We start from the raw sequence: 25,274 nt of genomic DNA on the forward strand, positions 1-25,274 counted from the left end.
ATCCAGTGACCTATGACTCTGTAACTGTTTAGGACAGTGACTCAAAGTGTGGCCTGCAAACTCCTGGTGGTCCCCAAGAAATTTCAGCTCAAACTATTTTCCTAATAACACTGAGATGTTATTTTCCATTTTCAGTGCTGACATTTGCTCTGAAGGTGCAAAAAAGCCTTAGTGAGTAGAACAGCTGGCCCTTCAGTATAAATCCAGTGGGTCAAATCTATTCTATCAGCCATTGTGTTCAATAGAGGGCACGTGCAGCAAAAAAACAAACCAAAAAAACCCCTAAAATTTAAAAATGCTATTTTCACTAAAAATGCCCTTGAGGAAGCCATAAAAACCACTACTTTTGTTGAATCTTGACCCTTAACATGTCTTTGAATGTTCTGATGGTGACATTGGAAGTAGGTGAAAAGCACTTCAGTGGCTACTGGTGCACAATGGTTGCCTGGTGGCTGTTTGAGCCCCAAACGTGGGGGCTTCCCTGGCGGTCCGGCGGTTAAGACTTCACACTTCCACTGCAAGGGGCACAGGTTTGATCTCTTCCTGGGAAACTAAAATCCTGCATGTGACACAGTCAAAAAAAAAAAAAGTCTGTGGGTTACAAGCCCAACTAACAGTTTATTTTATGGGATGTGACTGAGAGACTAACCATAGCTAATCAGGCTTACGGATTTCGCAGATATTTTCTCAAAGACCAAAAGAGGTTTCCACTTCAAGGAAAAATACTTCAACTGAAATTATTTCTGCCAATAACAAAAGTCAACTTTTCAAGTGAAAATTAGAATAATGGAAAACGTGTCTTTCCCACTGTAAGCTTTTCAGTTTTCTAACCCGCCAAGATTTTTAAGTATTCTGACATTAGTGGTTGTATGAATGAAGGAGGTTTTTTGGGGATTATACGAGGAAATATGTCAGTGCTTAAAAGATCTGTGTAATCAATCCAGTGAGCCTACATTTTTCAAATGACTGATGCATCATATTACAATCATTGTGTTCAGTTGCTCAGTCGCGTCCAACTCTGAGACCCCCACGGACTGTAGTTCACCAGGCTCCTCTGTCCATGAAATTTTTCAGGCAAGAATACTAGAGTGGGTTGCCATTTCCTTCTCCAGGGGATCTTCCTGACCCAGGGATTGAAACCACGTCTTTTTGTGTCTCCTGTGTTGCAGGTGAATTCTTTACCTGCTGACCCGTGGGGAAGCCCATCACAATCATAATTTAAATCATAAGTGTGAGATGCAAGTCAATGCTCAACAATAGTGAGTGTGAGAAGAATGTTGATAACAGCTTCAGAGACCCCATAAATCACTAGTGGAGTTTTAGTGTCGTGTTAAACAATGCTCAAAATTTGTGAAAAATATTCTTTTCTTTTCCAACTACATGTCTGTGTGAGATGATTTTCTTCATATACTTCAGCCAAGATAATATACCACAACAGATTGAATGCAAAGCAGATATTAAAACTCATCTGCTTTTCTATTATTCTAGACACTAAAGAGATTTTTCTTAAATGTAAGACAGTGTTAATGTTTTCACCTTTTGGTTTTGGAAAATAAACCATTTTTTTAACAAAAATATCATCTATTAACACAAAATGGATTTATTATTTTAAAATGGATACATATTATAACATTTCTCCACTTCTAATAACATAAATACTAGTAGATATAACTGATATAAAACATCTCTCTTTGAGTTCTCACTTATCTTTAAGAGTGTGGAAAGGTCCTTGAAACCAAGACATTTGAAAACTATTTGAGACCTTGTTGTTCAGTTGCTAAGTCGAGTCTGACTCTTTGCCACCCTGTGGACTGCACCACACCAGGCTGATCTGTCCTTCACTGTCTCCCGGAGTTTGCTCAAATTCATGTTCACTGAGTTGGTGATGCTATCTAACCATCTCATCCTCTGTCACTCCCTTCTCCTTTTGCCTTCAATCTTTTCCCAGCATCAGGATCTTTTCCAGTGAGTCTGCTCTTTGCATCAGGTGGCCAAAGTATTGGAGCTTCAGCTTCAGGATCAGTCCCTCCAATGAATATTTAGGGTTGATTTCCTTTAGGATTGACTGGTTTGATCTCTTTGCTGTCCAAGGGAGACGCTTCTCTAGTACCACAGTTTGAAAGCATCAGTTCTTTGGTGCTCAGCCTTCTTTAATGGTCCAACTCTTATGTCCATCCATACATGACTATTGGAAAAACCTGGAGAAAAATTGGAGAAGGAAGTGGAACCCACTGCAGTATTCTTGCCTGGAAAACCCTATGGACAGTATGAAAAGGTTTGGGACTTACTCTGCACTTTATAAAACATAAAACCATGGACAGCTCCTACAGATGCTTTAATTGCACTGGGAATACCTAAGATCTAATGCATAATAAAAAATTATAGAATTCTGCATGTTTACTCTATTGATCTTAAACATTACAGACCAGGACAAACATTTTCAGAGAGTTTTACTGCCGTTAGTGAAGTCACTCAGTCGTGTCCGACCCTCAGCGACCCCATGGACTGTAGCCTACCAGGCTCCTCTGTCCATGGGATTTCCCAGGCAATAGTACTGGAGTGGATTGCCATTTCCTTCTCCAGGGGATCTTCCCAACCCAGGGATCGAACCTGGGTCTCCCACATTGTAGACAGACGCTTTACCGTCTGAGCCACCAGGGAAGGCTGCCGTTAAGTGGACATTAAATTTATTTTTATTTAAAATATCTGACTAAATGATCTAAAACTGCCAGAATGACACACATTATGGGATAAGGTGCTGTATTGTTCATAAATATGGATAAAACATAAGCAAATCCTGTTTAAAAGGTACAGTCATCTGGAAGAACAATTTTATTTTAAAAACGTACTAGGATTATATGAGCAGATGCACTAGTAATTGCTCTGTAGTTGCTATGCAAGTGTTTCCAGGGTAAGTTTTCTTGTTATATAACTATTCTACTACTTGTGGTAGATGCTTATTTATTTATTTTTTTGGTGCTTTTTTTTTAAAAAAATTAAAAGTCCCAATCATAGTGTAAGAATGTGAAATTAAACAATATGCACTGTGATTTGCTAGAACAGTTGTTAAGAATAAAGTCAGGCACACTGATTTGCTGTTGTTCAGTTGCTCAGTCGTGTCTGACTCTGCAACCCCATGGACTGCAGCACTCCAGGCTTCCCTGTCCTTAACTATCTCCTGGAGTTTGCTCAAATTCATGTTCACTGAATTGGTACTGCTATCCAATCACTTCATCCTCTGTTGTTCACTTCTCCTCTTGCCTTCAATCTCTCTGAGCATCAGGGTCTTTTCCAATGAGTTAGCTCTTCACATCAGGTGGCCAAAGTATTGGAGCTTCAGCATCAGTCCTTCCAGCGAGTATTCAGGGTTGATTTCCTTTAGAATTGACTGGTTTGATCTCCTTGCAGTCCAAAAGACTCTCAAGTCTTCTCCAACACTACAATTCAAAAGCATCAATTTGTTGGTGCTCAGCCTTCCTTATGGTCTAACTCTCAGATCTGTACATGACTACTGGAAAAACCATAGCTTTGACTATAAGGGCTTTTGTCAACAAAGTGACGTCTCTGTTTAATACATGGTCTAGGTTTGTCATGACTTTCCTTCCAAGGAGCAAGCGTCTTTTAATTTCATGGCTGTAGTCACTGTCAGCGGTGATTTTGGAGCTTGAGAAAATAAAATCTGTCCCTGGTTCCACTTTTTCCCCATCTATTTGCCATAAAGTGATGGGACCAGATGCCATGATCTTAGGCACACTCATAAAAACATCTAAAAATAACTACACCACTGAGCTTCCTTCAAAACTCTTCAGGTTGCTACGAGTTTGTGGTTACTCCTAGATTGGAAATGACTTGTGATCACTGTGGTTTTTTTAAAAAGGCAATGAAAAAGGAAAAAAAAAAAAGGCAACAACATTCCTCAGAGTTGAATCACACTTAAAAAATTTTTTTTATCGAGGTGGGTCTTTGTTGCTGCACGTGGGCTTTCTCTAGTTGTAGCAAGTGGGGGCTAGTCTCCAGTTGCAGTGTGTGGGCTTCTTCTTGCAGTGGCTTCTCTTGTTACAGAGCATGGGCTCTAGAGTGTTCAGGCTCAGTAATTGTTGTACAGGGGCTTACTTGCCCTGTGGCATGTGAAATCTTCCAGACCAGGGTTCAAACCATGTACCCTGCATTGCGAGGTGGATTCTTAACCAGTGGACCACCAGGGAAGTCTAGGCCACACTTCTTGAGTAGCAGTTTGGAGCTAACTTTCAACATATTATTGACTAGAGACAACGTATTAGAAGATGTCTTTTGTTACCCAAACATTGACCAGAGACATTTCATTATTCACTTACATAACAATTCACGAGCCACAGGCATTAATTTCTGCAAAAATCCCCTGAGTGAATAATGAGTTAAAATACAGTTCAACAGCTGAGGCTAACGAAAAAACACCTTAAAGTCATCATACCCAGAGTCTCTGAGCTTTACGAAAGGCTATACTTAGGGTTGGAGAAGGCAATGGCACCCCACTCCAGTACTCTTGCCTGGAAAATCCCATGGGCGGAGGAGCCTGATGGGCTGCAGTCCGTGGGGTCGGTAAGAGTCGGACACGACTGAGCGACTTCCCTTTCACTTTTCACTTTCATGCATTGGAGAAGGAAATGGCAACCGACTCCAGTGTTCTTGCCTGGAGAATCCCAGGGACGGGGGAGCCTGGTGGGCTGCTGTCTGTGGGGTCGTACACGACTAAGTGACTTAGAAGCAGCAGCAGCAGACTTAGGGTGGCAGTGAGGAGCATTCTCACACTGGGTCAGGGGGCAGCTCACTAAGGATTCTTCTGGTGCCCAAATACCCTGTATCCTTTGCTGCTCAATCCTGGATGACAACTTTTCAGAAATCAAACTAGGTAGCACTCCCCCGAATGAATTCAAGCTCCTGACAAAACTGTTGAAAGTAGAGCAAAATGACCCCTGAAATGTAGCAGTGTCTTACAACATTATCGCAAATACACTGGAAAGTGAAATGTTACACAAATCTGATGACGTTTAAATTTAGAACACATGTGATATTTGAGTGGGCTAAATTTCCATAAGGCAGAAGATGCCTTGAGAGGCTCTACAATCCGGTACTGGTATTTTCTGAGTTAGGAAGAGGAATTATATTTGAATTGCCTTATATATGCAAAACTATATACTCTTAAAATATGTAAGAGTATGCTAAGTTGGCATTGAAGATAGACTTTGGAAATGCACACACATTCTCTGTGTAAAAAATAAATCAAAATTATAAGTACACAATTACCTAACAGTGCAAAATGTAGATGTTGATAAGGGGGAAACTAGTTTTCAAAGGCAAAAAAGAAAAAAAAGCTAACTGGGTGAGTTGATTTCTCAGCTCCTATCTCATTCCACACTTCCCAGATGGCTCAGTGGTAAAGAATCATCCTGCCAATGCAGGAGACCTGGGTTCAATCCCTGGGTTGGGAAGATCCCCTGGAGAAGGCAATGGCAACCCACTCTTGTATTTTTGCCTGGGGAATCCCATGGACATAGGATCCTGGAGGGCTACAGTCCATGGTGTTGCAAAAGAGTTGAACATGACTTAGTAGCTAACCAACAACAGCAATAATTTCGTTCTCAGCACCAGCTGCGAATAGAACCCTGTGAATTACGTTTGTTAAATTCTGTCTGAATTAACGTTTGCTGTTACTCTCTTCCTTCCACTCACCCTATACCCAGAGTACAGGTGGGGTGGTGGGTTTCCATCTCTTATCAACAGTACAGAAAAAGTGTTTCCACTTTAAATTAATTAATATGCCCCATGAGCCCAGTGCTTTCCTTGTTAGGAGTTTATCCCTAATGTATTTTGCTGATGTAATAGGCAAATCATTGCTCTTTCTAATAGTAGGACCCCTGAAGGATGCTCAGCCAACAGAGTGTGCCTGTAGGGAAACTGACAGTGGATGTCACAAAAGTAAGGGAAGGTTGGCCTCAATAGTACCATTCTTTTCTTTTTTTGGTGGGGGTGGGGCATGCCGCCGCTTGTGGGATCTTAGTTCCCCAGTCAGGGATTGAACCTCCGCCCTCAGCAGCGAACGCATGGAGTCCTAACCACTGACCACCAGGAAAATCCCCCGCCCCTTTTTTAAATGATAATTTTTATTTTTGGCTGTGCTGGGTCTTTGTTGCACACGGGTTTTCTCTAGTTGTGGTGCTCAGGCTTCTCCCTGCTATGACTTCTCTTGTAGGGGAACATGGGCTCTAGGGTGCGGGGCTTTAGTAGTTGTGACTCATGAGCCCTAGAGCACAGGTTCAGTCACTGTGGAATCTTCCTGGACCAGGGATAGAACCTGCGTCCCCTGCATTGGCAGGTAGATTCTTAGTCCACTGAGCCACCAGAGAAGTGTCCCCTCCCTTTTTTAAGACCCCCTCCCCCAAAAGACGCCACCTCCTTTGCCTCCTTTGTCCTTCAGCATATTATCCAGAAGTTCAAAAGGGGGATAGAAATGTTTACCTTCAACTTGTCTTAATTCTTCATAGTTACAGGTCTGCTTCAGTGCTTTAATATTTCACTTTCATAAACATGCTCTAAATTAAAGGTGAAAGGACCTAGGACTTGGCTGGGATCTGGTATTGAGAGGCAGGATGCAGAAGTTTTATGACAAGTCTAGACATTAAAGAGGGATCTCCGAGAGGTCTTGATGTTATTTAGAAGAGACAGCTTACATAGGAAGCACAGATTTAGAATAAATGAGCTGCAAAGAATTAGAGTGAGGACAGCTGGGGGCATCAAACAGGCACACATGTATGTTTTAACCTATTTGGAGTGTTCCTACCCATGGAAAATCACCCCCTTCCCCTGATCCAGTCCTGGAAAACTTAAGCTCTGCTCTAGATTTGGGTCATAGTCAGTCAGTCAGGTAGCTCAACACCCCTTCCCCCAAGTCCTGCAAGTTAAATTTATTTGTAAAAAGTTTGAAATCCAAAACATAAGTTCCCAAATACCAAAATTACACAAAGGTTCTAGAGCCTCTAGGCCAGCGCACAGAACCCCACTTACCAGGGCAACTGCAGGTGAGTCAAGGATTAACGTTAAGGAAGGAGGTTCGTTTTTGCCCGACGCCCAGCGGGCTGAACACTGAGCCCCCATGCTCTGCAGCAGAGATGGGACTTGTGCACAAGGCAGCCTAATGCAGAAAGAGAACAAAGTCTCAGGCGCAGCTCCCAGAAGAAAGGGGCTAGGGTGTTCGTGGGATGAGCTGGCCTCACAGGTTCAGGGAGCACAGGGATCGCGGGAAAGGTAATGAGAAGCAGGTGGGGCCTCCTCGTTCTGCGCAGGCGCAGCTCAGCCACAGGCCTGTGCACCTTAAGAAGGGAGGTGCTTGGCGCAGTCTGACGGTGGAGTTTTCCACCCTCTGAAGTCAAAAGGTCACGAAGCTGCGGGACACTCGCACGTGCCCAGATGGAGGGTCAGTGGTCCTATCCAGTCTCAACCAGTTCAGCTCCAGCTAGACACAGCTGGTCTAAGACTCTGGAAGAGAACTGGGTCAAGCATCTCATTGTTCAGGCTCTGTGCAGCTGGAGGACCTGCGAACCTTGTCCAGCCACAATTAGTGAGGTTACAGGTGAAATAGATTTAACCCACGCTCACCCACAGTTTCATTAACAGTGATGGAACCCTCCTGTTAGGCAGGGCATTTCTATGAAAACATTCTGTGGCAAGATGCCAGGCACCCCTTGCGCTAGAGGAGCAGGTGGTGGGTGTGGAAATCCCTGGTGGGTGAGTCTAGAAGAACAGGGCCATGGAGTTGAAAAGCAGCCCCTTTCCTTCCTAAGGTCTGACTCTGCCTCTGTGCTGGGTGAGGAAGCCCTGCACTACTTGAGCGGTGTCTACCTGCGATGGGGGAGGAGGAGGCAGCCACAGACTTGCTGTTGTGGGGCAGAGAGATCATTTATAGCATCTGAGCATCACAGGGACTTGCCAAGTGGCACTAGTGATAAAGAACCCTTCTGCCAATGCAGAAGACGTAAGAGACACAGGTTCAATCCCTGGGTCAGGAAGATCCCCTGGAGGAGGGCATTGCAACTCAGGCCAGTATTTTTGCCTGGAGAATCCCATGGCCAGAGGAGCCTGGCAGGCTACAGCCCATAGTGGTACAAAGAGTCAGACACGACTGAAGTGACTGAGAACGTATCCACGAGCATCATAACTAGAAAGGAATGCTTACAGCTTGTTGGGCACTATTTGAATTGTTTTATAGTCAAGTCCACTCCAGTACTCTTGCCTGGAAAATCCCATGGACGGAGGAGCCTGGAAGGCTGCAGTCCATGGGGTCGCTAAGAGTCAGACACGATTGAGCGAACTCACTTTCACTTTTCACTTTCATGCATTGGAGAAGGAAATGGCAACCCACTCCAGTGTTCTTGCTTGGAGAATCCCAGGGACGGGGGAGCCTGGTGGGCTGCTGTCTATGGGGTCACACAGAGTTGGACATGACTGAAGTGACCTAGCATAGCATAGCATAGCATATTCAAGAAGTCATTCTCACAGCAAATCACATTGCCATTTTTTAGGTCAGAGCTGGTCATGTACTGTCATTTTGACATGGTTCAGACAAGCCCTTTACAACTCTCCACCTGAAGATGTGAAAGAAAGAGCTTAAATAACTGCCCAGCATCACAGAGCTGGTTGTACAGATCAAGTGTTCTTGTGGGAACAAATGGCACCCACAGAAGAGGATGACCGAGACATTGATGAAAGACTGCTTATGGTGGGGGTTAAGTGAAATCATCAGGATGGGGAAGCTTCTGGAAAAGCCAGCCAAGACAGGTGTGGTGGGCATCGGGAGATGGCTTGAGCTGTCAGCAAAGGGCTGAGTTGTGTGTGTAGGAGGGGTGACTTACAAGTCACCTCTGATGGTGCATGGCCTTATAAATGGTGCTTGCGTTTTTCTTTTTTCACGTCTGTAAGGGCTGAAGTCAGGTGTTCATTCTTTACAAAATAGAGTACCTGTCAAAAAATTCTGTACGAGCCATTCTGGGCACAGCAGGGGCGTCTCATGGAGCATGGCAAGGGAATGACAGCTAGACATTAGTCATGCTTTCTTAAATAACATCCACTTATCACTAGCCCTTTATTAATGGGTACCCAACTGCCCAGCACACTCAGCTGGACTTCTGCCTCCCCCTGGTCTTCCACTCCTGCCAGATCACTTTTAGAAGGGGAATGACAAGCAAACATGCCAATAACAGAGTTCTCAAAAATCAGCTACATGCAGAGCAGCCAGTCCTTCGTAAGGTCCTGGATCCTGCGTGTCCAAGAGGAAGTCTGACTTTCTCCTCAACCTTCCAAGCTCACATCGCCCGGTCAACATTTCCCACCGATGTTCATGTGCTCTTACCTATGACTCTCACCTGATCTTGGGTTTGCAGCAGCCTCTTTAATTCCTGCTAGGTAGCTCCAAGTACAGATCCAGGCTATGCTGGCTGGTCCCTCTGCTCCCGGTTCCCACCTTCCAACCCACTCCCTTCCTCCACTGACCCCCACCTGCTAACCCTGATGGATGGAAAACTCTCACTTTCTCAGAAATGACTTAAAGAAAGCTGAGAGATGATTTTGACACAAGCAAGTCAAGCTGTCTCACCCTGGATGTTTGAGGATGTCTTTGTCCCTAAGGATGGTGGTTTTAGTCCCTAAATCATGTCTGACTCTTTTGGGACCCCATGGACTGTAGCCCACCGGGCTCCTCTATCTATGGGATTTTCCAGGCAAGAATACTGGAGTGGGTTGCCATATCCTTCTCCAGGGGATCTTCCCGGACCAGGGATTGAGCCCGTGTCTCCTGCAATGGTAGGTGGATTCTTTACCACTGTGCCAAAATTTCACTATATTTTAGAATCCAACAGAACATCCCAGCCAATACCAATAAGACCTAAAGCTAGTTCAGTTTCCCCAGACACTCCTGATAATTTTCTCTCCAGACAGAAAGGGGGTAATGTCATGCTTCAAATGGATCACCTCTGTATCTTTTTGTAGGAAAATCCCCTCCACCTTAAACTCAAGTTTTTCAAAATTCAAAGCACCTAATGTTTGCATATAAACTTTATATTGTACTTTTTTGAGAGTCATGTGACAAACAGGCTGTTACAAGGAATTTATTCCAAAAAGCAACTTTAAGAATCTGTCCTGAGCTGAGCTCAGTGGGGGTCATTTCCTTCACCTCCTATCTCCACAACACTGTGTAATGAGGAGAAATATATGAAGACTCTGATACATGGAAAAATGCTGAAAAGGTGTTTTGAATTCTCAAAGGAGAAATTATTCATAGTATTATTAGTATTAAGTATATCACACAGTACTGTCAGACTTTAAGTCAGGTATGAAGGATGGCATAAACTAATCAGACTGTCTGTCCTACCTATTTCTGGTAATTGAGAAATAGGTATAAAAAATAAAACAATTTTTTTTTTACTAAAAAATTCCATTGAATTTCTTAGTTTTATCTTTTTAAATAGTTTTGATAATTCTCCTTGCACTTGAAGAACATGTTTTCCTATTTTTAAACTTTCCCTACACAGCAAGCTACCACTTATATAAATCTAGAATTATAAAGCTGGAAGAAATTCAACCCAGCTCCAACTTTCTTGGATATCCTAAGCCAGTCCCCAGAGCCAACACTGTCGTACATTTTGTTTTTCCTTTATCACCTCTAGAGAGGAGATTCCCCACAACCTCCATCACCTGCACCAAGCTGTAAAACCCCCTCCTCCATCCCCACCCTTCCCTCTACAGCCCTGCCTTTGGACTTCAGCCATGGCTCCTCCTGGGGTTGGACGTTGCAGTGAGTAGTCCTTTGGTGACCCTCAGTCACTTGTACTGAGGCGTCATCTCTCTTGGGATGTTTCCCTTACACCTCTGATGGTCTCCATTAAATGTTCCCACAGTTAGCAGAGCAGAAGAACTGGCAGCAGATGGCTATTTGGAAGCATCAAGTGCCAGACTTAGAAACTGTTCCTGGTGAGAAGCTTCTATTTCCTGAGCCCTGCTCTTCACCCTCCATCCCCACCTCCTTTGTCTGATGTCTGATGAACTCCACATACATTAAGGATCAATTCCGAAGTTACTTCTCCTGTCCTACTCAAGAGATGCTCTTTCTCCTCTGGGCTAATTACCACTCGGGCTTCCCAGGTGGCTCAGTTGTAAAGAATTCACCTGCCAATGCAGGAGATGCAGGTTCGATCCCTGGGTCAGGAATATCCCCTGGAGAAGGAAATGGTAACCCACTACACTATTCTTACCTGGGAAATCCCATGGACAGAGGAGCCTGGCAGGCTACAGTCCATGGGGTCGCAAGAGTTGGACACAACTTAGTGATTAAACAATCGTCACTCATCACTGCAGCGCATCCCATCACATATATTGCAGACGGATTCTTTCATCTGCCTGCTCACCTCTTTAGGAGCATCCTTCTGAGTGGCCGTGACTGCCTTCCTCTCTGCTGCTGCTGCTGCTAAGTCTCTTCAGTCATGTCCGACTCTGTGCGACCCCAGAGACGGCAGCCCGCCAGGCTCCCCCATCCCTGGGATTCTCCAGGCAAGAACACTGGAGTGGGTTGCCATTTCCTTCTCCAATGCATGAAAGTGAAAAGTGGAAGTGAAGTCGCGCAGTCGTGTACGACTCTTTGCGACCCCATGGACTGCAGCCTACCAGGCTCCTCCGTCCATGGGATTTTCCAGGCAAGAGTACTGGAGTGGGGTGCCATTGCCTTCTCCGGCCTTCCTCTCTAGTGTAGTTTATTTCAAGGCTTTCTGAGTCTGTGTTGGGTGATTATAACCAATGCCGAAGCACTTTGTGGGACATCATTGCAATATTTTAAAAATTATTTTTGGTGCCTCCTTGTAAACTGTCACTTTGGTGATTCTTATCAGTATTTCCAAGGCAATTCCTGTTGCCCTACAATTTCTTGGACCGGAGTTAATATTTCCATCATGACTACAGGCAGTACTTGTATTGCCTTCATCACTTGACCATCCTGCTTCTTAGTGCTCAGGGGGCCACCACCTCTTTCTGTCATAGGCTCCCAAGATGTGGAGATCATAGTATTGCCATAGGCTTATTCAGCACTAGAAACATTCCTTAAGTGATGCTGAGAATACTGTCTCAATAAGTCTTCACAATAATTTTTATGTGGGTAAGTTACTTTCCTTTTCTAGAAGATGGATCGCTGTAGGTCAAGAAACTTGCCACCCAGCTCTTCTCAGTCCTAAATCAATGCTCCTTCTACCAGAAACAACCAGAAGTTGTCCCAGTACCTGCCATCTTTGGACCTCAGGCTTCAGCAGCATCTGAGAACTTGCTAGAAACACTCATTCTCAGGTACTACCCCAGACCTACGGAGTCACGGGGAAACTGCGTGTGTTCCAATGCATGCTGGGTCTGAGATCTCTTTCTGAAACCAGTGCCCCACCCCCCACTGGTTGTCCATGGCATTCATCTGCAGTCTCTTAAAATATAGTAATGCTGAGCCCCACCTCCAGACCAGGACTCAGATGCTCCAGCAGCTCAGACTGTAGCATCTTTAAAAACAAATTCCCAAGTGGTCTTAATGTATGTTTAGGCTTAAGACCCACTGCTCCAGAAAACACAGAGCTGGAGTTGCCTGTGAATTTCTTCTTAGTCCTCGGGGAGCATCCCTAGGAAAGGTATTGGAAACGCAGCACCTCAAGCATGTTCTATATTGTCACTTAGCAACTCTCTATTCATACAAAAAGGGCCCCTGCAAATATAAAATCCCAACACAGAAAATTAATATAGTGAATCCGCCAATATGTGCACACCCTGCACTCACACCTTATCCGACAAGCCATGTCAGAACCTTGGGATCGTTGTGTGTGTGGTTTTGGTTTCATGCTGAACATTGTGAGACATTGTGCTGGCTGCCTCATAGCCATGGTTTCATGGACAATATCAACTCAGCACGAGGGTCATCACACACCCCGTGCATCTTTTTTGCCCCTCTGAACAAAGTGAATGTTGACCTGGATTCGAAGGATCCTAGCTAGGGTCTTTCTCATTGCTTGAATCCTAATAAAAAAAGATTTTTGCAGCCCAAGCAGAGGGCTATTTTTTTCACAAGCAAAAGCAATCTGCTCTTCCTGAGAAAAATCAGTTTGTGTTCTCATGTACAGAATAAGGGATGCCCAGCGTGGTGGGAAGTGGGGGACAAATCAGGTCATTACATCAAACTACTGCTTTCTGTTTTACAAAGAACATTCTCAGGTGTTTCTATAGGGTACTGACTGTCATAGAACCAAAGGGTTTTCGCCATAACAACCTTTGCAATTGGCTGTTGTTCCCTTTTTATGTTGAGTCAACCGAGGCTCAAATGCTCAAGTCATTGCCTTAAGGTGACAAAAAAGGGGCGGAATGCAGGGTTGCCGAGTCCAGTGTTTATGTGTTTTGTTTTAGGCCATGCTTGCTTAAAGAAGGACAGCACCAGTGAGAGACAGCTTTATGCAGAGGAAAGTAAAAATTAAGCACACCCAGAGAAGCATTATCTTTCAATTATACTGTGGTAACACTTAAAAATTACTTACACAGTATACTAAATTACTGCCCATCAAAAGCAAATGCACTTCCTGAACCACAAATATGTATTCATACAAAGCAAACCTTATTCATTTGGAAAGATTTCGCATGGAGTATTACTATAAATAACTTCATTATCTGTAATAGAAACTCAGCTATCACCATTCTAATTAGAACATGGCTAAAGAAATCCATGTTGAACAAAGCATCTGTAACATTTGGTGAGGGTAATAATGGCTTTGAAGTTCCAGGAAAAAGTCAGTTTTCCAAATTTCTCATTTACATCTCTCTCACTATTCCCGAATCAATGGTTTAAAAAAAAAAAAAAATATATATATATATATATATATATATATATATATATAAAATAAAGGTGACAGACACTTGAAGAAACAGCAAAAATACAACAGCACAGAGAAGAAAGAAAATCATTATATGTTCTCTCCTCTGAAAATCACTGGTACCATTTTGGCTGATGTTTCTGTCTTTTCTGTGCATAGACAGTATGTCTGCCTGCTCAGCATCATCATGTATAAACTGTTTTACCTACTTATACATTTACTAGGATTAATTCCTCTATCAGGTCAGTATTCTACAATTCTTGGGCATTGTACAGTCTTCCATTTTAGGAAAATATCATTATTTATAAATTTTCCACTTTGCTGAATATTTACTGTTTAAACACTTTAGTTTTTATGAATAACATTGTGGCAAACAGAATGGTACATTAACTTCTATAAACTGTGTTGGATTTAGGAAAAATTTTCCCAAAGTGGATTTGCTGGGTCAAAAGTTTGTAAAAAAAAAATTCGAAAATACATGTCTTCCTTGATTCTACTGCAAATCTGTAACTGACACTCCCATGAGAAGTGGCTTTTGCTTTGCACCCTTCCAAAGCTTAGATTACAGTGGTGTTTTGGCTGATAATCGTAAAATCACAGTGTATTAAAACGTGCATTTCTTTGTCACTGCTTGTCTTCAGGGATCACTTAGATTTCAGTATTATTCAAGGAAAGTGTTTAAGCCTGAAATTCAGCCCCAGAATACTCTGGTTCCTCCTTGTTGCATGGGGTGCCGTGAAAACCCACATATTATCTTGGTTGATAAGCTCTCCCTTGAGCTTGCAAGGGAAGAACCTGTCCAATTCCTTAAAAGATTACACTTATCTCAAAGAAACATAAGAGGCTATTGTGGGTGTGCATGTGTGTAACACTCCCGGGGAAGCATTAACTCCATCGTTCTTCCTCAGAATTAATCAGCTCTGATAAGAAACGATTTGGCAAAATGAAATGTCATTTCTGAGAATACAATTTTACACGCACCAATAACCTGCCACAAAAATGTATTTACCAAAAAATGGAATAACCCAATTTTACTTAGTAAATACCTATTAAAACACGAGGCCGTATTGATGTATGGCAGAAATCAAATCAATGTTGTAAATCAACTATCCTTCAATTAAAAAAATAAGTTAAACAAACAAATATGAGGCGACCTCTTCAGCAAGTCACAGCAGATGCTTCTGGCACTGGTTAATTGACCATAGTGAGAAAGATGAGGGAGAATTTCATGGAGGTACCTATAACTCTCATTTGTAAGTTAGGAGCATTTTAGAGCCCTATTGTAGATTCCACATTGGTTTTCAAAAAATAGCTACAATTGATGTTGATTTAGAAAATATAATGTAACAGATGTGCTGGAAAGAATGAAGGAAATGGATTGTTTAAAAAAATTAATGGAAGAACCCTACAAGTTGCATGAACTCACACACAGTGCCCAGAATAAGGGGCATGGTGGTCTAGGAAATCAGAAAGGAATAGGGAATAGAAGGCACTTCCCAGGTGGTGTGAGTGGTAAAGAACCCATCGGCCAATGTAGGAGACATAAGAGATGTGGGTTCGATCCCTGGGTTGGGAAGATTCCCTGGAGGAGGGCATGGCAACTCCAGTATTCTTGCCTGGAGAATCCCATGGACGGAGGAGCCTGGTAGGCTATGGTCCATAGGGTCGCAGAGAGCCAGACACGACTGAAGTGACTTTGCATGCACAGGGAATAGAGGATGGGTAAATTCTTCCAGGAGAGTGAAGCTGCAGAAAATCCCCACATTATTAGTGTTGCCCCCCTCTCTCTTGCTGGGGCAGTGAAGTTTCAGCATCAATGCAGCTCTGTCCATTAATCCCAACACCGCAGAAGGAGCCCGAGGTGTCCATGAAGGCTATGCCTCACACCCGGGCTGAGCTCCACACCGGCTCCACTGGGCAGAAAGCATGGAAGGAGGGCTATTGTCTGGTCTTAGCCATTTGCTCTGTGACTCCAGAGAAAACATCATGAAGATTTTGGAGGACTCAGCAACTCCACAATGAATGTTTCTGCACATCCCTATGTGATCAGCATGGAACTGCAGGTCATCAGCAGACTGGACCACAAGGGGCTTCCTGGGTGGCTCAGCTGGTAAAGAATGCAGGAGATGCAAGGGACTCAGGTTTGATCCCTGGGTTGGGATGATCCCCTGGAGAAGGAAATGCTAACCCACCCCAGTATTCTTATCTGGGAAATCCCATGAACAGAAGAGCCTGGCAGGCGACAGTCCATGGGGTTGCAGAAGTCAGACAGGACTGAGTGAGCAGGCACACAGGCTTGCACACAGGCCACCAGCAGGCTGGACCACAATGCCTTTAGGTTGGTAACTTGTTCTGCTTGTTTGAGAGATTCATAAATTCCTGTTTTCTTATGACCCTGGACCTGAATTTTTGAGCAAATTGAGAAGCAAGCATTTATTTTCTGGGAGGCAAGTAGGTTAGTAGGAGTGGAATTCTTCAGTTTCTGCAAGTGTAATAGCTAGGGTCTTTTAGACGCCTTGTTCAGTCACTAAGTTGTGTTCAACTCTTTGCGACCCCACGGACTGCAGCACACCAGGCCTCCCTGTCCATCACCAACTCCCGGAGTTCACTCAAACTCATGTCCATTGAGTTGGTGATGCCATCCAACCATCTCATCCTCTGTTGTCCCCTCCTCCTTCTGCCCTCTATTCTTCCTAGCATCGGGGTCTTTTCCAGTGAGTCGACTCTTCCCATCAAGTGGCCAAAGTATTGGAGTTTCAGCTTCACCATCAGTCCTTCTAATGAATATTCAGGGTTGATTTTCTTTAGGAATTGACTGGTTGGATCTCCCTGCTGTCCAAGGGACTCTCAACAGTCTTCTCCAACACCACAGTTCAAAAGCATCAATTCTTCGGTGCTCAGCTTTCTTTGTGGTCCAACCCTCACATCCATACGAGACTATTGGAAAAACCGTAACTCTGACTGTATGGACCTTTGTCGGCAAAGTGATGTCTCTGCTTTTTAATATGCTGTCTAGGTTGGTCATGTGATAAAGCAATGGAAAGCAGATGCAGGTTTTGGTGCGAGAAGTGGGCACGGCCGTCACAGATAGCAGTACGTGACAGTGATTTGGAATAGTAGAAGGAAGCTGAGAAAAGTCTGAGAAGCATGATAGAAGGAAAAGAAAGCTGAAAACATGTAGCTTCCTTGGCAATGTATGATTTCATAAAAATGAGTAAGCCCTTACTGCTGAGGGCAGAGGAACATAAAATGCTAGGTTTGGTAAACACAGCAATACAGACAGCATGGTGACTATAATAATTAATTCCATATTATTAACATATATTTAAAGGTTAAGAGAGTAACCTTTAGACGTTCTCATCACAAGAAAAAACAATCGTGCTGTGGATGGTGGCAGCGGTGACTGTGTTCGTGGGGTTTACATTCACAACATAGACAAAATATGAAATCGTGATCTTGTACCCTGAAAATAATATGTCAACTATACCTCAAGAAAAATTTCAGAAAAATAAATAAAACCAGGAACACAGGTACAACTTGGATACAAAGTCAGCAGACCAGGTGCTGGCATCTTTGGGAGGCCACTTGCCATTTTCCTATCAGTAAAAGTGTTAACTTTGCTCAAGACAATTTTGGACTGGCTTCAAGCACAACTAAAATGATGTTTCAGTTCCTAAAATGAACACTTAGTATTGACATTAAGGACAGACTGAGAACTTCAGACAGAAATGATAAGAATCTGACTCCCTCAATAGGGCTAAGATATGTGGTCGAATAGGGCTTCCCAGGTAAAGAATCCACCTGCCAATGCAGGAGACACAGATCGATCCCTGGGTTGGGAAGATCCCCCGGAGGAGGGCACGGCAACCCACTCCAGTATTCTTGCCTGGAGAATTCCATGGGCAGAGGAGCCTGGCAGGACATGGTCCAGGGGTTTGCGAAGAGTCAAGACACAACTGAGCAATGTAACACAATAAATGTGGTCAAATATATTAATAATTTTTTGGAAAAAAAAATATAATGAAGAGTTTAAGTTGGGAAGTGAGGGACAAAGTGCCAGTGGATACACTCAGGCGTTAGGTGGGCAGCTGGCATCAGAAAGTCTGATTCTTAGTCCCCGGCACTCGAGGAGCTCAATGTGAATGGGCCGCGGGAACACACGTGGGCCCTGCAGACCGGCCTCCTCATCTGCTCAGCTCTGGTGCTAATGCAAGACAGAGGTGTCTCTCCGGTAGAATTAAAAGCCCCCAGAAGCACTGGGTTTTCAACAGAGCTTCCCTTCTAACAGAAAAACAAAAACTGTGAAAACGAGGTTCTGTGATACTCGTTGTACTTTTCCAGGCTTCCATAGGCAACCCAACATTTATCTACACGTATTTTGTTCATCATCTCTCTGTACTTTTTATCCTGGAAAAAAGACAGGCTCTCTCTATCCTGCAGATGAATGAGGCCTTTGATGTCATGCAAATGTTAGCTCTGGGCCAAATGCGTCTGATCCTGAAAGTATTACACATAGAGAATTAGAGATTTAAATGCATTGACCATTTTTATTTTGCTATGCGGAAACATACATTCACCAGGGGCTGTGCGATGCAGTTGACAGTGAAATGGAGAATATATCTTCTTGAAGGCTATTTATAACTCAATGCTAGATAGTTTAATTACAGTGGAAATTCTGTACAGTTTAAGGCTTGGCTCTGAACTAGATTGTAAATATGGACCAGATTTGGAAATAAAACAATTTTTTCAAGTAAAAAAAGAAAATTAAAAAAAAAATACAAGGAAGGAGAAATGAAGAAAGAAAAAACAAAAGCAACTGAAGCCCAACGAGTTTTCCTGGAGTGAAGTCTCATCATTACGGTACACTAACAAAAATACCGGTTTTCTTTCCAAAATAATGACATTTTACATATTTAGGACTCGTCAGGGTACCCTGGGAAGCTTTCCAGATTTAACACGGACCAAAGCAGACGACAGGGAAGAAATCACATTAATATGCTAAAATCAGTACTACCTTATAACAAATTAAATTAGATTACACAAAGCAGGATTGTGAGCATTAAATATTTCCGGAGAGTCATTACCGTTGATGGGTGAGAGTAATAAACCAGAGGAAACAAATAACAAGATTCAAGTTGTTTACTGAATGAACTCGGTTATTGGCACATCTAATCTGGGAAAAACCTGACACAGCGGACCTAGACAGCTTCTAGCAGTTTAGGGTAATCTTCGTTGATCTGTAAACAAAAGATGTGTCACCTAAGAAATTGCAATTTTGTTTAGACTTTAACCATCATCAGCTATGAAAGGCATGGACTGTTTTGTGTGTTACATGAGATCACGGTTTCTACTGTTGGTTATGAACGTGCAGGTGGAGCTGAAAACGGAGACACGGTGTGAAAAGTAAAAATGCTGCTCTTTTTGTAACTGTATTGTTGCTTCATGCAATATCGGTTTAGTGGTGCTGATTCAGATTGCTTTATTATGGGAAGATCTCTCTGCCAGTGTCTTTATTAAATGGTCAAAGTCAGTTCTTCTGGATTGAAATTGTCCACGGGCAGATATAAGTCAGTGGGTTAGAAGAGGGAACGCCATATAGACTCTGGTTTTTCCTAATGGTTTGCATGACTGGCTTCGTGTGCAGCCTAGGTTATTCCTGTAGAAGAGAGATTTGATCAGTTACTCATTTGAGAATATACGAGCATTTCCCTCAGACTGAAGTCAGGTGGCAAGTATCTTACAAGGTTATTAAATGCTCTTCTGGACAAGATACTGTAAAACACCAGTGTATGTCATGGATAGGCTTCTTCTGAAATAACCTCATCATTACCCAAGTGGCTGACCTCACTGAAGAGAAACTTTTTCTTTTTTTGCTTTCCTTCTTAATTTGAATACGATGAGTGCATTTTATATTTTTCCTTTGAGAGAAGCCACTTTATCAATCTAGGTTTCTTAAACCAATGTTAGAGAACTAACTTCCTTTACACAGGTAGAGCATTTAAGAGACTTTTATTACATAACCAAGTGTGCAAGGAGCTGCATTCAGCACTCAAAGCCCTCCAAGGATGTTCAGTGCTCATCAAGTCCTCGCGGGTGGGTTAGTATGCATGACAAGTCTGAGCACACACACGAGATGCTGACTGCTTGTGATGCTGGCCAAACAGCAGCTGGAAAGGCATGCGTTTCCTGAGGAGAGCAGGGCCACAAGACTGCATTTTTGCCTTCTCCAGGGGGAAAAAAAAAAATCCCAAAGAACATAGGAAGATAGATGACATCCACAGTGAGAGTGAGTGGTTTGGTTTCAAATTGTAAAATGAAGCAAAACAAAAGCATAAACAGGCCAGAACCAAACACAGTTGAAGAGGAAGCTAACAATGGGATAATGCTGGCATCAGAATGGGTGTCATTTCATTCCCCTAGTTTTTGGAACGCACAAATTGCACCTCTCAGAACAAAACCATATTAGAGCTGATTAGGCTACATGGCCAGTGAAATAAAACAAACATGACCTTTCAGACCTGGCTAACGAGAGGAGCATGGACTAAAAGGAAGACATGCAGGACCATGCAAGCAGACTCTGCTTTCTCTTTATCCTCTAACTGGCAGGGGGGACATCAAAAGTCCATAGTATGCAGCCTGTAAATCTGAAACAAACCAGTATCCGCAAACCAATTCTCCATCCTCTTGATACCCAGCCCTTCAAATGCCAGTGAGAGAAAAAGAAGAAAAGGAGGAGGTGAGGGGAGGGAGAGAGGGAAGCCCCGGGCCACATGCCAGCCGAGGCCAAGCCTGGAGAAGCAGCACCCACCTCTTACCTGGGCTCAGTCTTCTCCATCCTCCGGGCTGATCTCTGTCTCTTTATGGACCACTACTTTGGTCACTGACATGTCAGGATGCTGCTCTTTGGCCTCTTTAATTGCCTGAGCCAGCGCCTATCCCCGGGAAATCACAGGAGGGCAGAGACAAAAAGGAGGTGGAACATGCATGATCAGAGCAAGGAGGAGACTCATGAGCTAGATCTATCTACACAATTCACAAATGGAGTACAACGACTGCCAAGGGGCTTATACGTTGTGTGCTGTAAAGTTAATTTAGAAAACTGTTGCACTACAGGCTGGACTAAGAGGACAGCTCTGGGCAAAGTACGGCCAGCTGGTGTTTCTCATGGTTCCCTGCCAGGGTATCCACCCTCTCTCACGAGATACCTGGTCATGATCAATGTCCGCGTCTCCAGTGATGACGATTCGCTTCTCAATCCTCGTCTCTGAAATGCCTCCTTTCACAGTCTGAAAGCAACAGACAAGTGTTATGACTTTACCATCCCTGTTGACTGGGGGAAGTGGTAGAAAATGCTGACTCAGCTTTAAGTAGCTTCATTTATTCTTTAAAAGTGGATACGGACTCCTATGGCAGTTATTTACAACTGTTAATTTCAGAAGTGAAGACAGAATAGATTCCTTTGGGTTTGGCTGGCTGGTGTTTCTGAAACGTCTGTCATATGCGAAGCAAGGGAGCTAAGTGCTACGTCAAGGGCGTTGGAACGCATGTTCCTAAGCAGAACTCGGCAGGTGAGGATAGAAGCATCAGAAACACAGGAGCTGTGAAAGCTCCAAGGCAGTGCCTGGCATCCTGCTATTCATGTAGGTGCCTGCAGGTGCAGCACAACCTGGGGGTTCTGCACGGACACCTCCCTGGATCTGTTCCCAGTCTACTTACTTTGGTGATGTGGGTGGTGGTCGTGGTGCTGGTGGTTTCAGATGTGATGGTCTGCGCGCTCATGAGCACACCTGGCTCCAAGTCAGCACTGAGGTCGACCTAAGCAAGCCAAGCGGGAGACACGACACATTACCTCTCCAGGACGCCCACTCTGTTGCTTGAGGGCATGGTGATGACTTAGTTATCTGCACAATTACTGTGCTTCCCTGATAGCCCTGAGCGCTGCCACTGACTCTAGACTGGACCAAACACGGCCGCTGTGAACTATCATTAAAAACCAGGACTTCAAAAGATAAAAATATAAGAAAATCCTTCTTGGGAGGTCCCTGGTGGTCTAGCAGTTAGGATTAGATGCTTTCACTGCAGTGGTCCAGATTCAACCACTGGAAGAAGAACTGAGATCCTACAAGCTGTGCTGTGTGAACAAATTAAAAGAAAAAATTATACCCAACCAATCCTAAAGGAAATCAACCATGAATAATCACTGGAAGGACCGATGCTGAAGCTGAAGCTCCAATACTTTGGCCACCTGATGCAAAGAGCTGACACACTGGAAAAGACCCCGATGCTGGGAAAGATTGAAGGCAGGAGGAAAAGGGGATGACAGAGGATGAGATAGTTGGATGACATCACTGATTCAACAGATGTTGAGTTTGAGCAAACTCCAGGAGAGAGTGGACAGTGAAGGACAGGGAAGCCTGGTGTGCTGCAGTCTCTGGGGTTGCAGAGTTGGACACAACTTAGCAACTGAACAACCACCACCACCTTATTTATGAGATTTATGTGGGATGTTTGTAGAGGATGTGGCACATAATAGGCTTACTAAATGGTCACTATTGTTAAAAACAACAAAAACAAAAAAAAAACAGGACTTCAGAAGTGTAAGCAGGGGCTGGTGGAAATAGCCCTTTTCCTTATCTAAACAGTGAGAGAGATAAGATTTCTGAGCCTCTTTCTACATTTTGGCTTCCCTCATAGCTCAGTTGGTAAAGAATCCACCTACAATGCAGGAGACCCTGGTTCGATTCCTAGGTTGCGAAGATCTGCTGGAGAAGGGATAGGCTACCCACTCCAGTATTCTTGGGCTTCCCTTGTGGCTCAGCTGGTAAAGAATCCACCTGCAATGTGGGGAGACCTGGGTTCAATCCCTGGGTTGGAAAGATCCCCTGGAGAAGGGAAAGGCTACTCAACTCAAGTTTTCTGGCCTGGAGAATTCCATGGGCTGTATAGTTGGGGTTGCAGAGTTGGACATAACTGAGCAACTTTTGGAGAAGGCAATGGCACCCCACTCCAGTACTCCTGCCTGGAAAATCCCATGGACGGAGGAGCCTGGAAGGCTGCAGTCCGTAGGGTCGCTGAGGGTCGGACACGACTGAGCGACTTCACTTTCACTTTTCACTTTCATGCATTGGAGAAGGAAATGGCAACCCACTCCAGTGTTCTTGCCTGGAGAATCCCAGGGACGGGGGAGCCGTCTATGGGGTTGCACAGAGTCGGACACGACTGAAGCGACTTAGCAGTAGCAGTGGCAGAGCGACCTTCACTTCATGTCTACATTTTCAGACACGTGAAGACCTGCTTAAGTCACCTGCTCTTCCTTGATCAGTAATAAAGTTACAATTATTGCACTGTTTTTGATAGAGACAATTGGGTCCTCTGAGTCTTCTCATAGATTCAGTATCATGTAATTACACTTAGGGCTTCCCTGGTAGCTCAGACAGGAAAGAATCTGCCTGCAATGCAGGAGACCCAGATTCAATCCCTGGGTCGGGAAGGTCTCCAGAGAAGGGAATGACTACCCACTCCAGTATTCTTGCCTGGAGAATCCCATGGACAGAGAAGCCTGGCAGGTTACAACCCATGGGGTTGCAAAGAGTTGGACATGACAGAGTAACACTTTCACTAATTACGCTTAGGTGCACGAAGTCATGCACGGGGTAAAACAGGTGCCAGGGCTCTGGGCTTCATAGACTGTCTTACCTGTGATGATTCATATGTTATGGTTTTTGTTTCTGTGTGAACTACCGGCACTTCCTTGGTAGAAATTTCTAGCTTTACTTCTCCTGGTGAAACGCTGCCAAAGCTGATGGTTTCTGTCTTCACAGTTGAAGACTATACCAATGGGAAGGAGGCAGAGTGGTTCTTAAATTTTGCACAGACACATATATTTTCCCCCATCCCTCTTGGTGGCTATATAAGCACAGGTTAGTATGAAATAAATGTTTATGTATTACATGGGGGTAAGTTGGGGAATGAGGCATAAAACAGATATATGTGAATCTCCCAGAATTCATATGGAATGTTCCAGGTAAAGGAAAACATTTTGAAGGAAATTGAAAAAACACCCACATTTTTATATTCCCTCTTTTCTATCTCAAGAACTAATTTTAATAGATTAAAAACCATAAATTAGCCTTTTATTGAATAACTTCTTCTAGAAAAGGAGCAAGTAATAAGACACTGAACCACCCCTGCCTATATATATTTCTGGAATCTCAATAAAAGAAAAGAAAGAATAAATTCTAGCACTTGGTACCTGGGCAAGCCTGGCTATGGCCCTTCTGGATAAGTACACTGATCAGAAATAGATCTATCAAGTTTTCTGATATCTTGGCTGGCCATGCATCTCCCAGGTTTACTGCCAATTACAGTAATTACAAGAGTAAGAACCATTTCCTAGAACTGTAGATTATTAATCATCATAATCTATGTTTGCATGTGATCCCAAAGATGAAAACCAGCACGGAGACCCACAACTGCCATGCAAAAAGGCAGTTAAGAGGAGAAACAAACTGCTCTTGGAAAAGGAAGAAAATTATCAACACATAGCCCCGCCTTTACACTTAACTACATTTTAGGGACTTGCTTTAGTGCTACAAGGAATATTAACTATTAGTTACCTCAAAATGAGGTTTTTGTTCCAAAGTTTCTGAAACGTGGACGGCTGCAGTCTGCTCCTCCTCTGGCTCACAGGAAGCAGTGGCCATTTCGTCCTGCTCCACAACAACTTTATCGGCCACCTCCCCTTTCTCCTCCTTTGCCCCCTCAGTAAGAGCCGAGCCCTCCTTCCCTTTTGCACCAGAAGCATCAGCAGGTGCTGCCTGGGTTGCAGTGTCCACGTCATCTCCAGCTACGTGACAAGCATCCCCGCTCGCATGCACATTCATCACGTGTCTCTCCTCCACCAGCACCGTTTCCTGCACAACCTTCTCTACACTCGGTGGCTGGGGTTGCTGGGCTGTTTCCATCTCTATATCGCTGGACTCCATCTTGGTTTCTGTTTTCTGTATGGAAAAAAAAAAATTGTGGCGTCAGCATGACTTTCCACCAAGCGAAGGTCAAAAGGCAAAAAAAACAAAAGAAGCCACTCACTGGGGTACCTGTGCTAATACCCAGCAGCACTGACAGAAAATATAATTTAGCTTTCATCCCCCCCACCAGAATCTCTGATACCCCAAAACACACACTCAAACTTGTGCTGCTCCTTTGGGATGTTGCAAAAGAAACAGAACACTGTATGAAATGCAATTGAAAAATCAAAACAAAACGAAAGCATTGGGGCACATGCCTATCAGTCTCGGCGGCTTCTCCAGACCTAACAGATGACATAAGATGCTTTAAAAATTAAATGCTGTTAAAATGTGTCAG

The 25,274-nt window shown here is 43.7% G+C and overlaps 1 protein-coding gene and 1 long non-coding RNA gene across 3 annotated transcripts in view; both read right to left on the reverse strand.

Annotated features, from left to right (window-relative positions):
* Positions 1–1,579: 1,579 nt before the first annotated feature.
* Positions 1,580–8,875, reverse strand: LOC129636076 (uncharacterized). The gene is made up of 2 exons (XR_008706621.1): positions 7,042–8,875; positions 1,580–2,198 (listed from the first exon to the last, which is right to left on the reverse strand). It is a non-coding gene; the product is annotated as an uncharacterized LOC129636076 (long non-coding RNA).
* Positions 8,876–18,432: 9,557 nt separating this feature from the next.
* EPB41L3 (erythrocyte membrane protein band 4.1 like 3) overlaps positions 18,433–25,274 on the reverse strand; it is a 145,899-nt gene continuing 139,057 nt past the window's right edge. For both annotated transcript variants that reach the window (XM_055559452.1, XM_055559453.1), the window contains 6 exons: positions 24,527–24,910; positions 23,607–23,738; positions 21,627–21,725; positions 21,116–21,196; positions 20,726–20,842; positions 18,433–19,566 (listed from right to left, as the gene is read on the reverse strand). In XM_055559452.1, the coding sequence (XP_055415427.1) occupies positions 20,732–20,842; positions 21,116–21,196; positions 21,627–21,725; positions 23,607–23,738; positions 24,527–24,910 (807 nt within the window). In that variant the 3' untranslated portion in view covers positions 18,433–19,566; positions 20,726–20,731. The remainder of the gene's footprint in view (positions 19,567–20,725; positions 20,843–21,115; positions 21,197–21,626; positions 21,726–23,606; positions 23,739–24,526; positions 24,911–25,274) is intronic.

The sequence above is a fragment of the Bubalus kerabau genome, chromosome 21 (genome assembly GCF_029407905.1).
Source record: "Bubalus kerabau isolate K-KA32 ecotype Philippines breed swamp buffalo chromosome 21, PCC_UOA_SB_1v2, whole genome shotgun sequence".
NCBI lineage: Eukaryota > Metazoa > Chordata > Mammalia > Artiodactyla > Bovidae > Bubalus > Bubalus kerabau.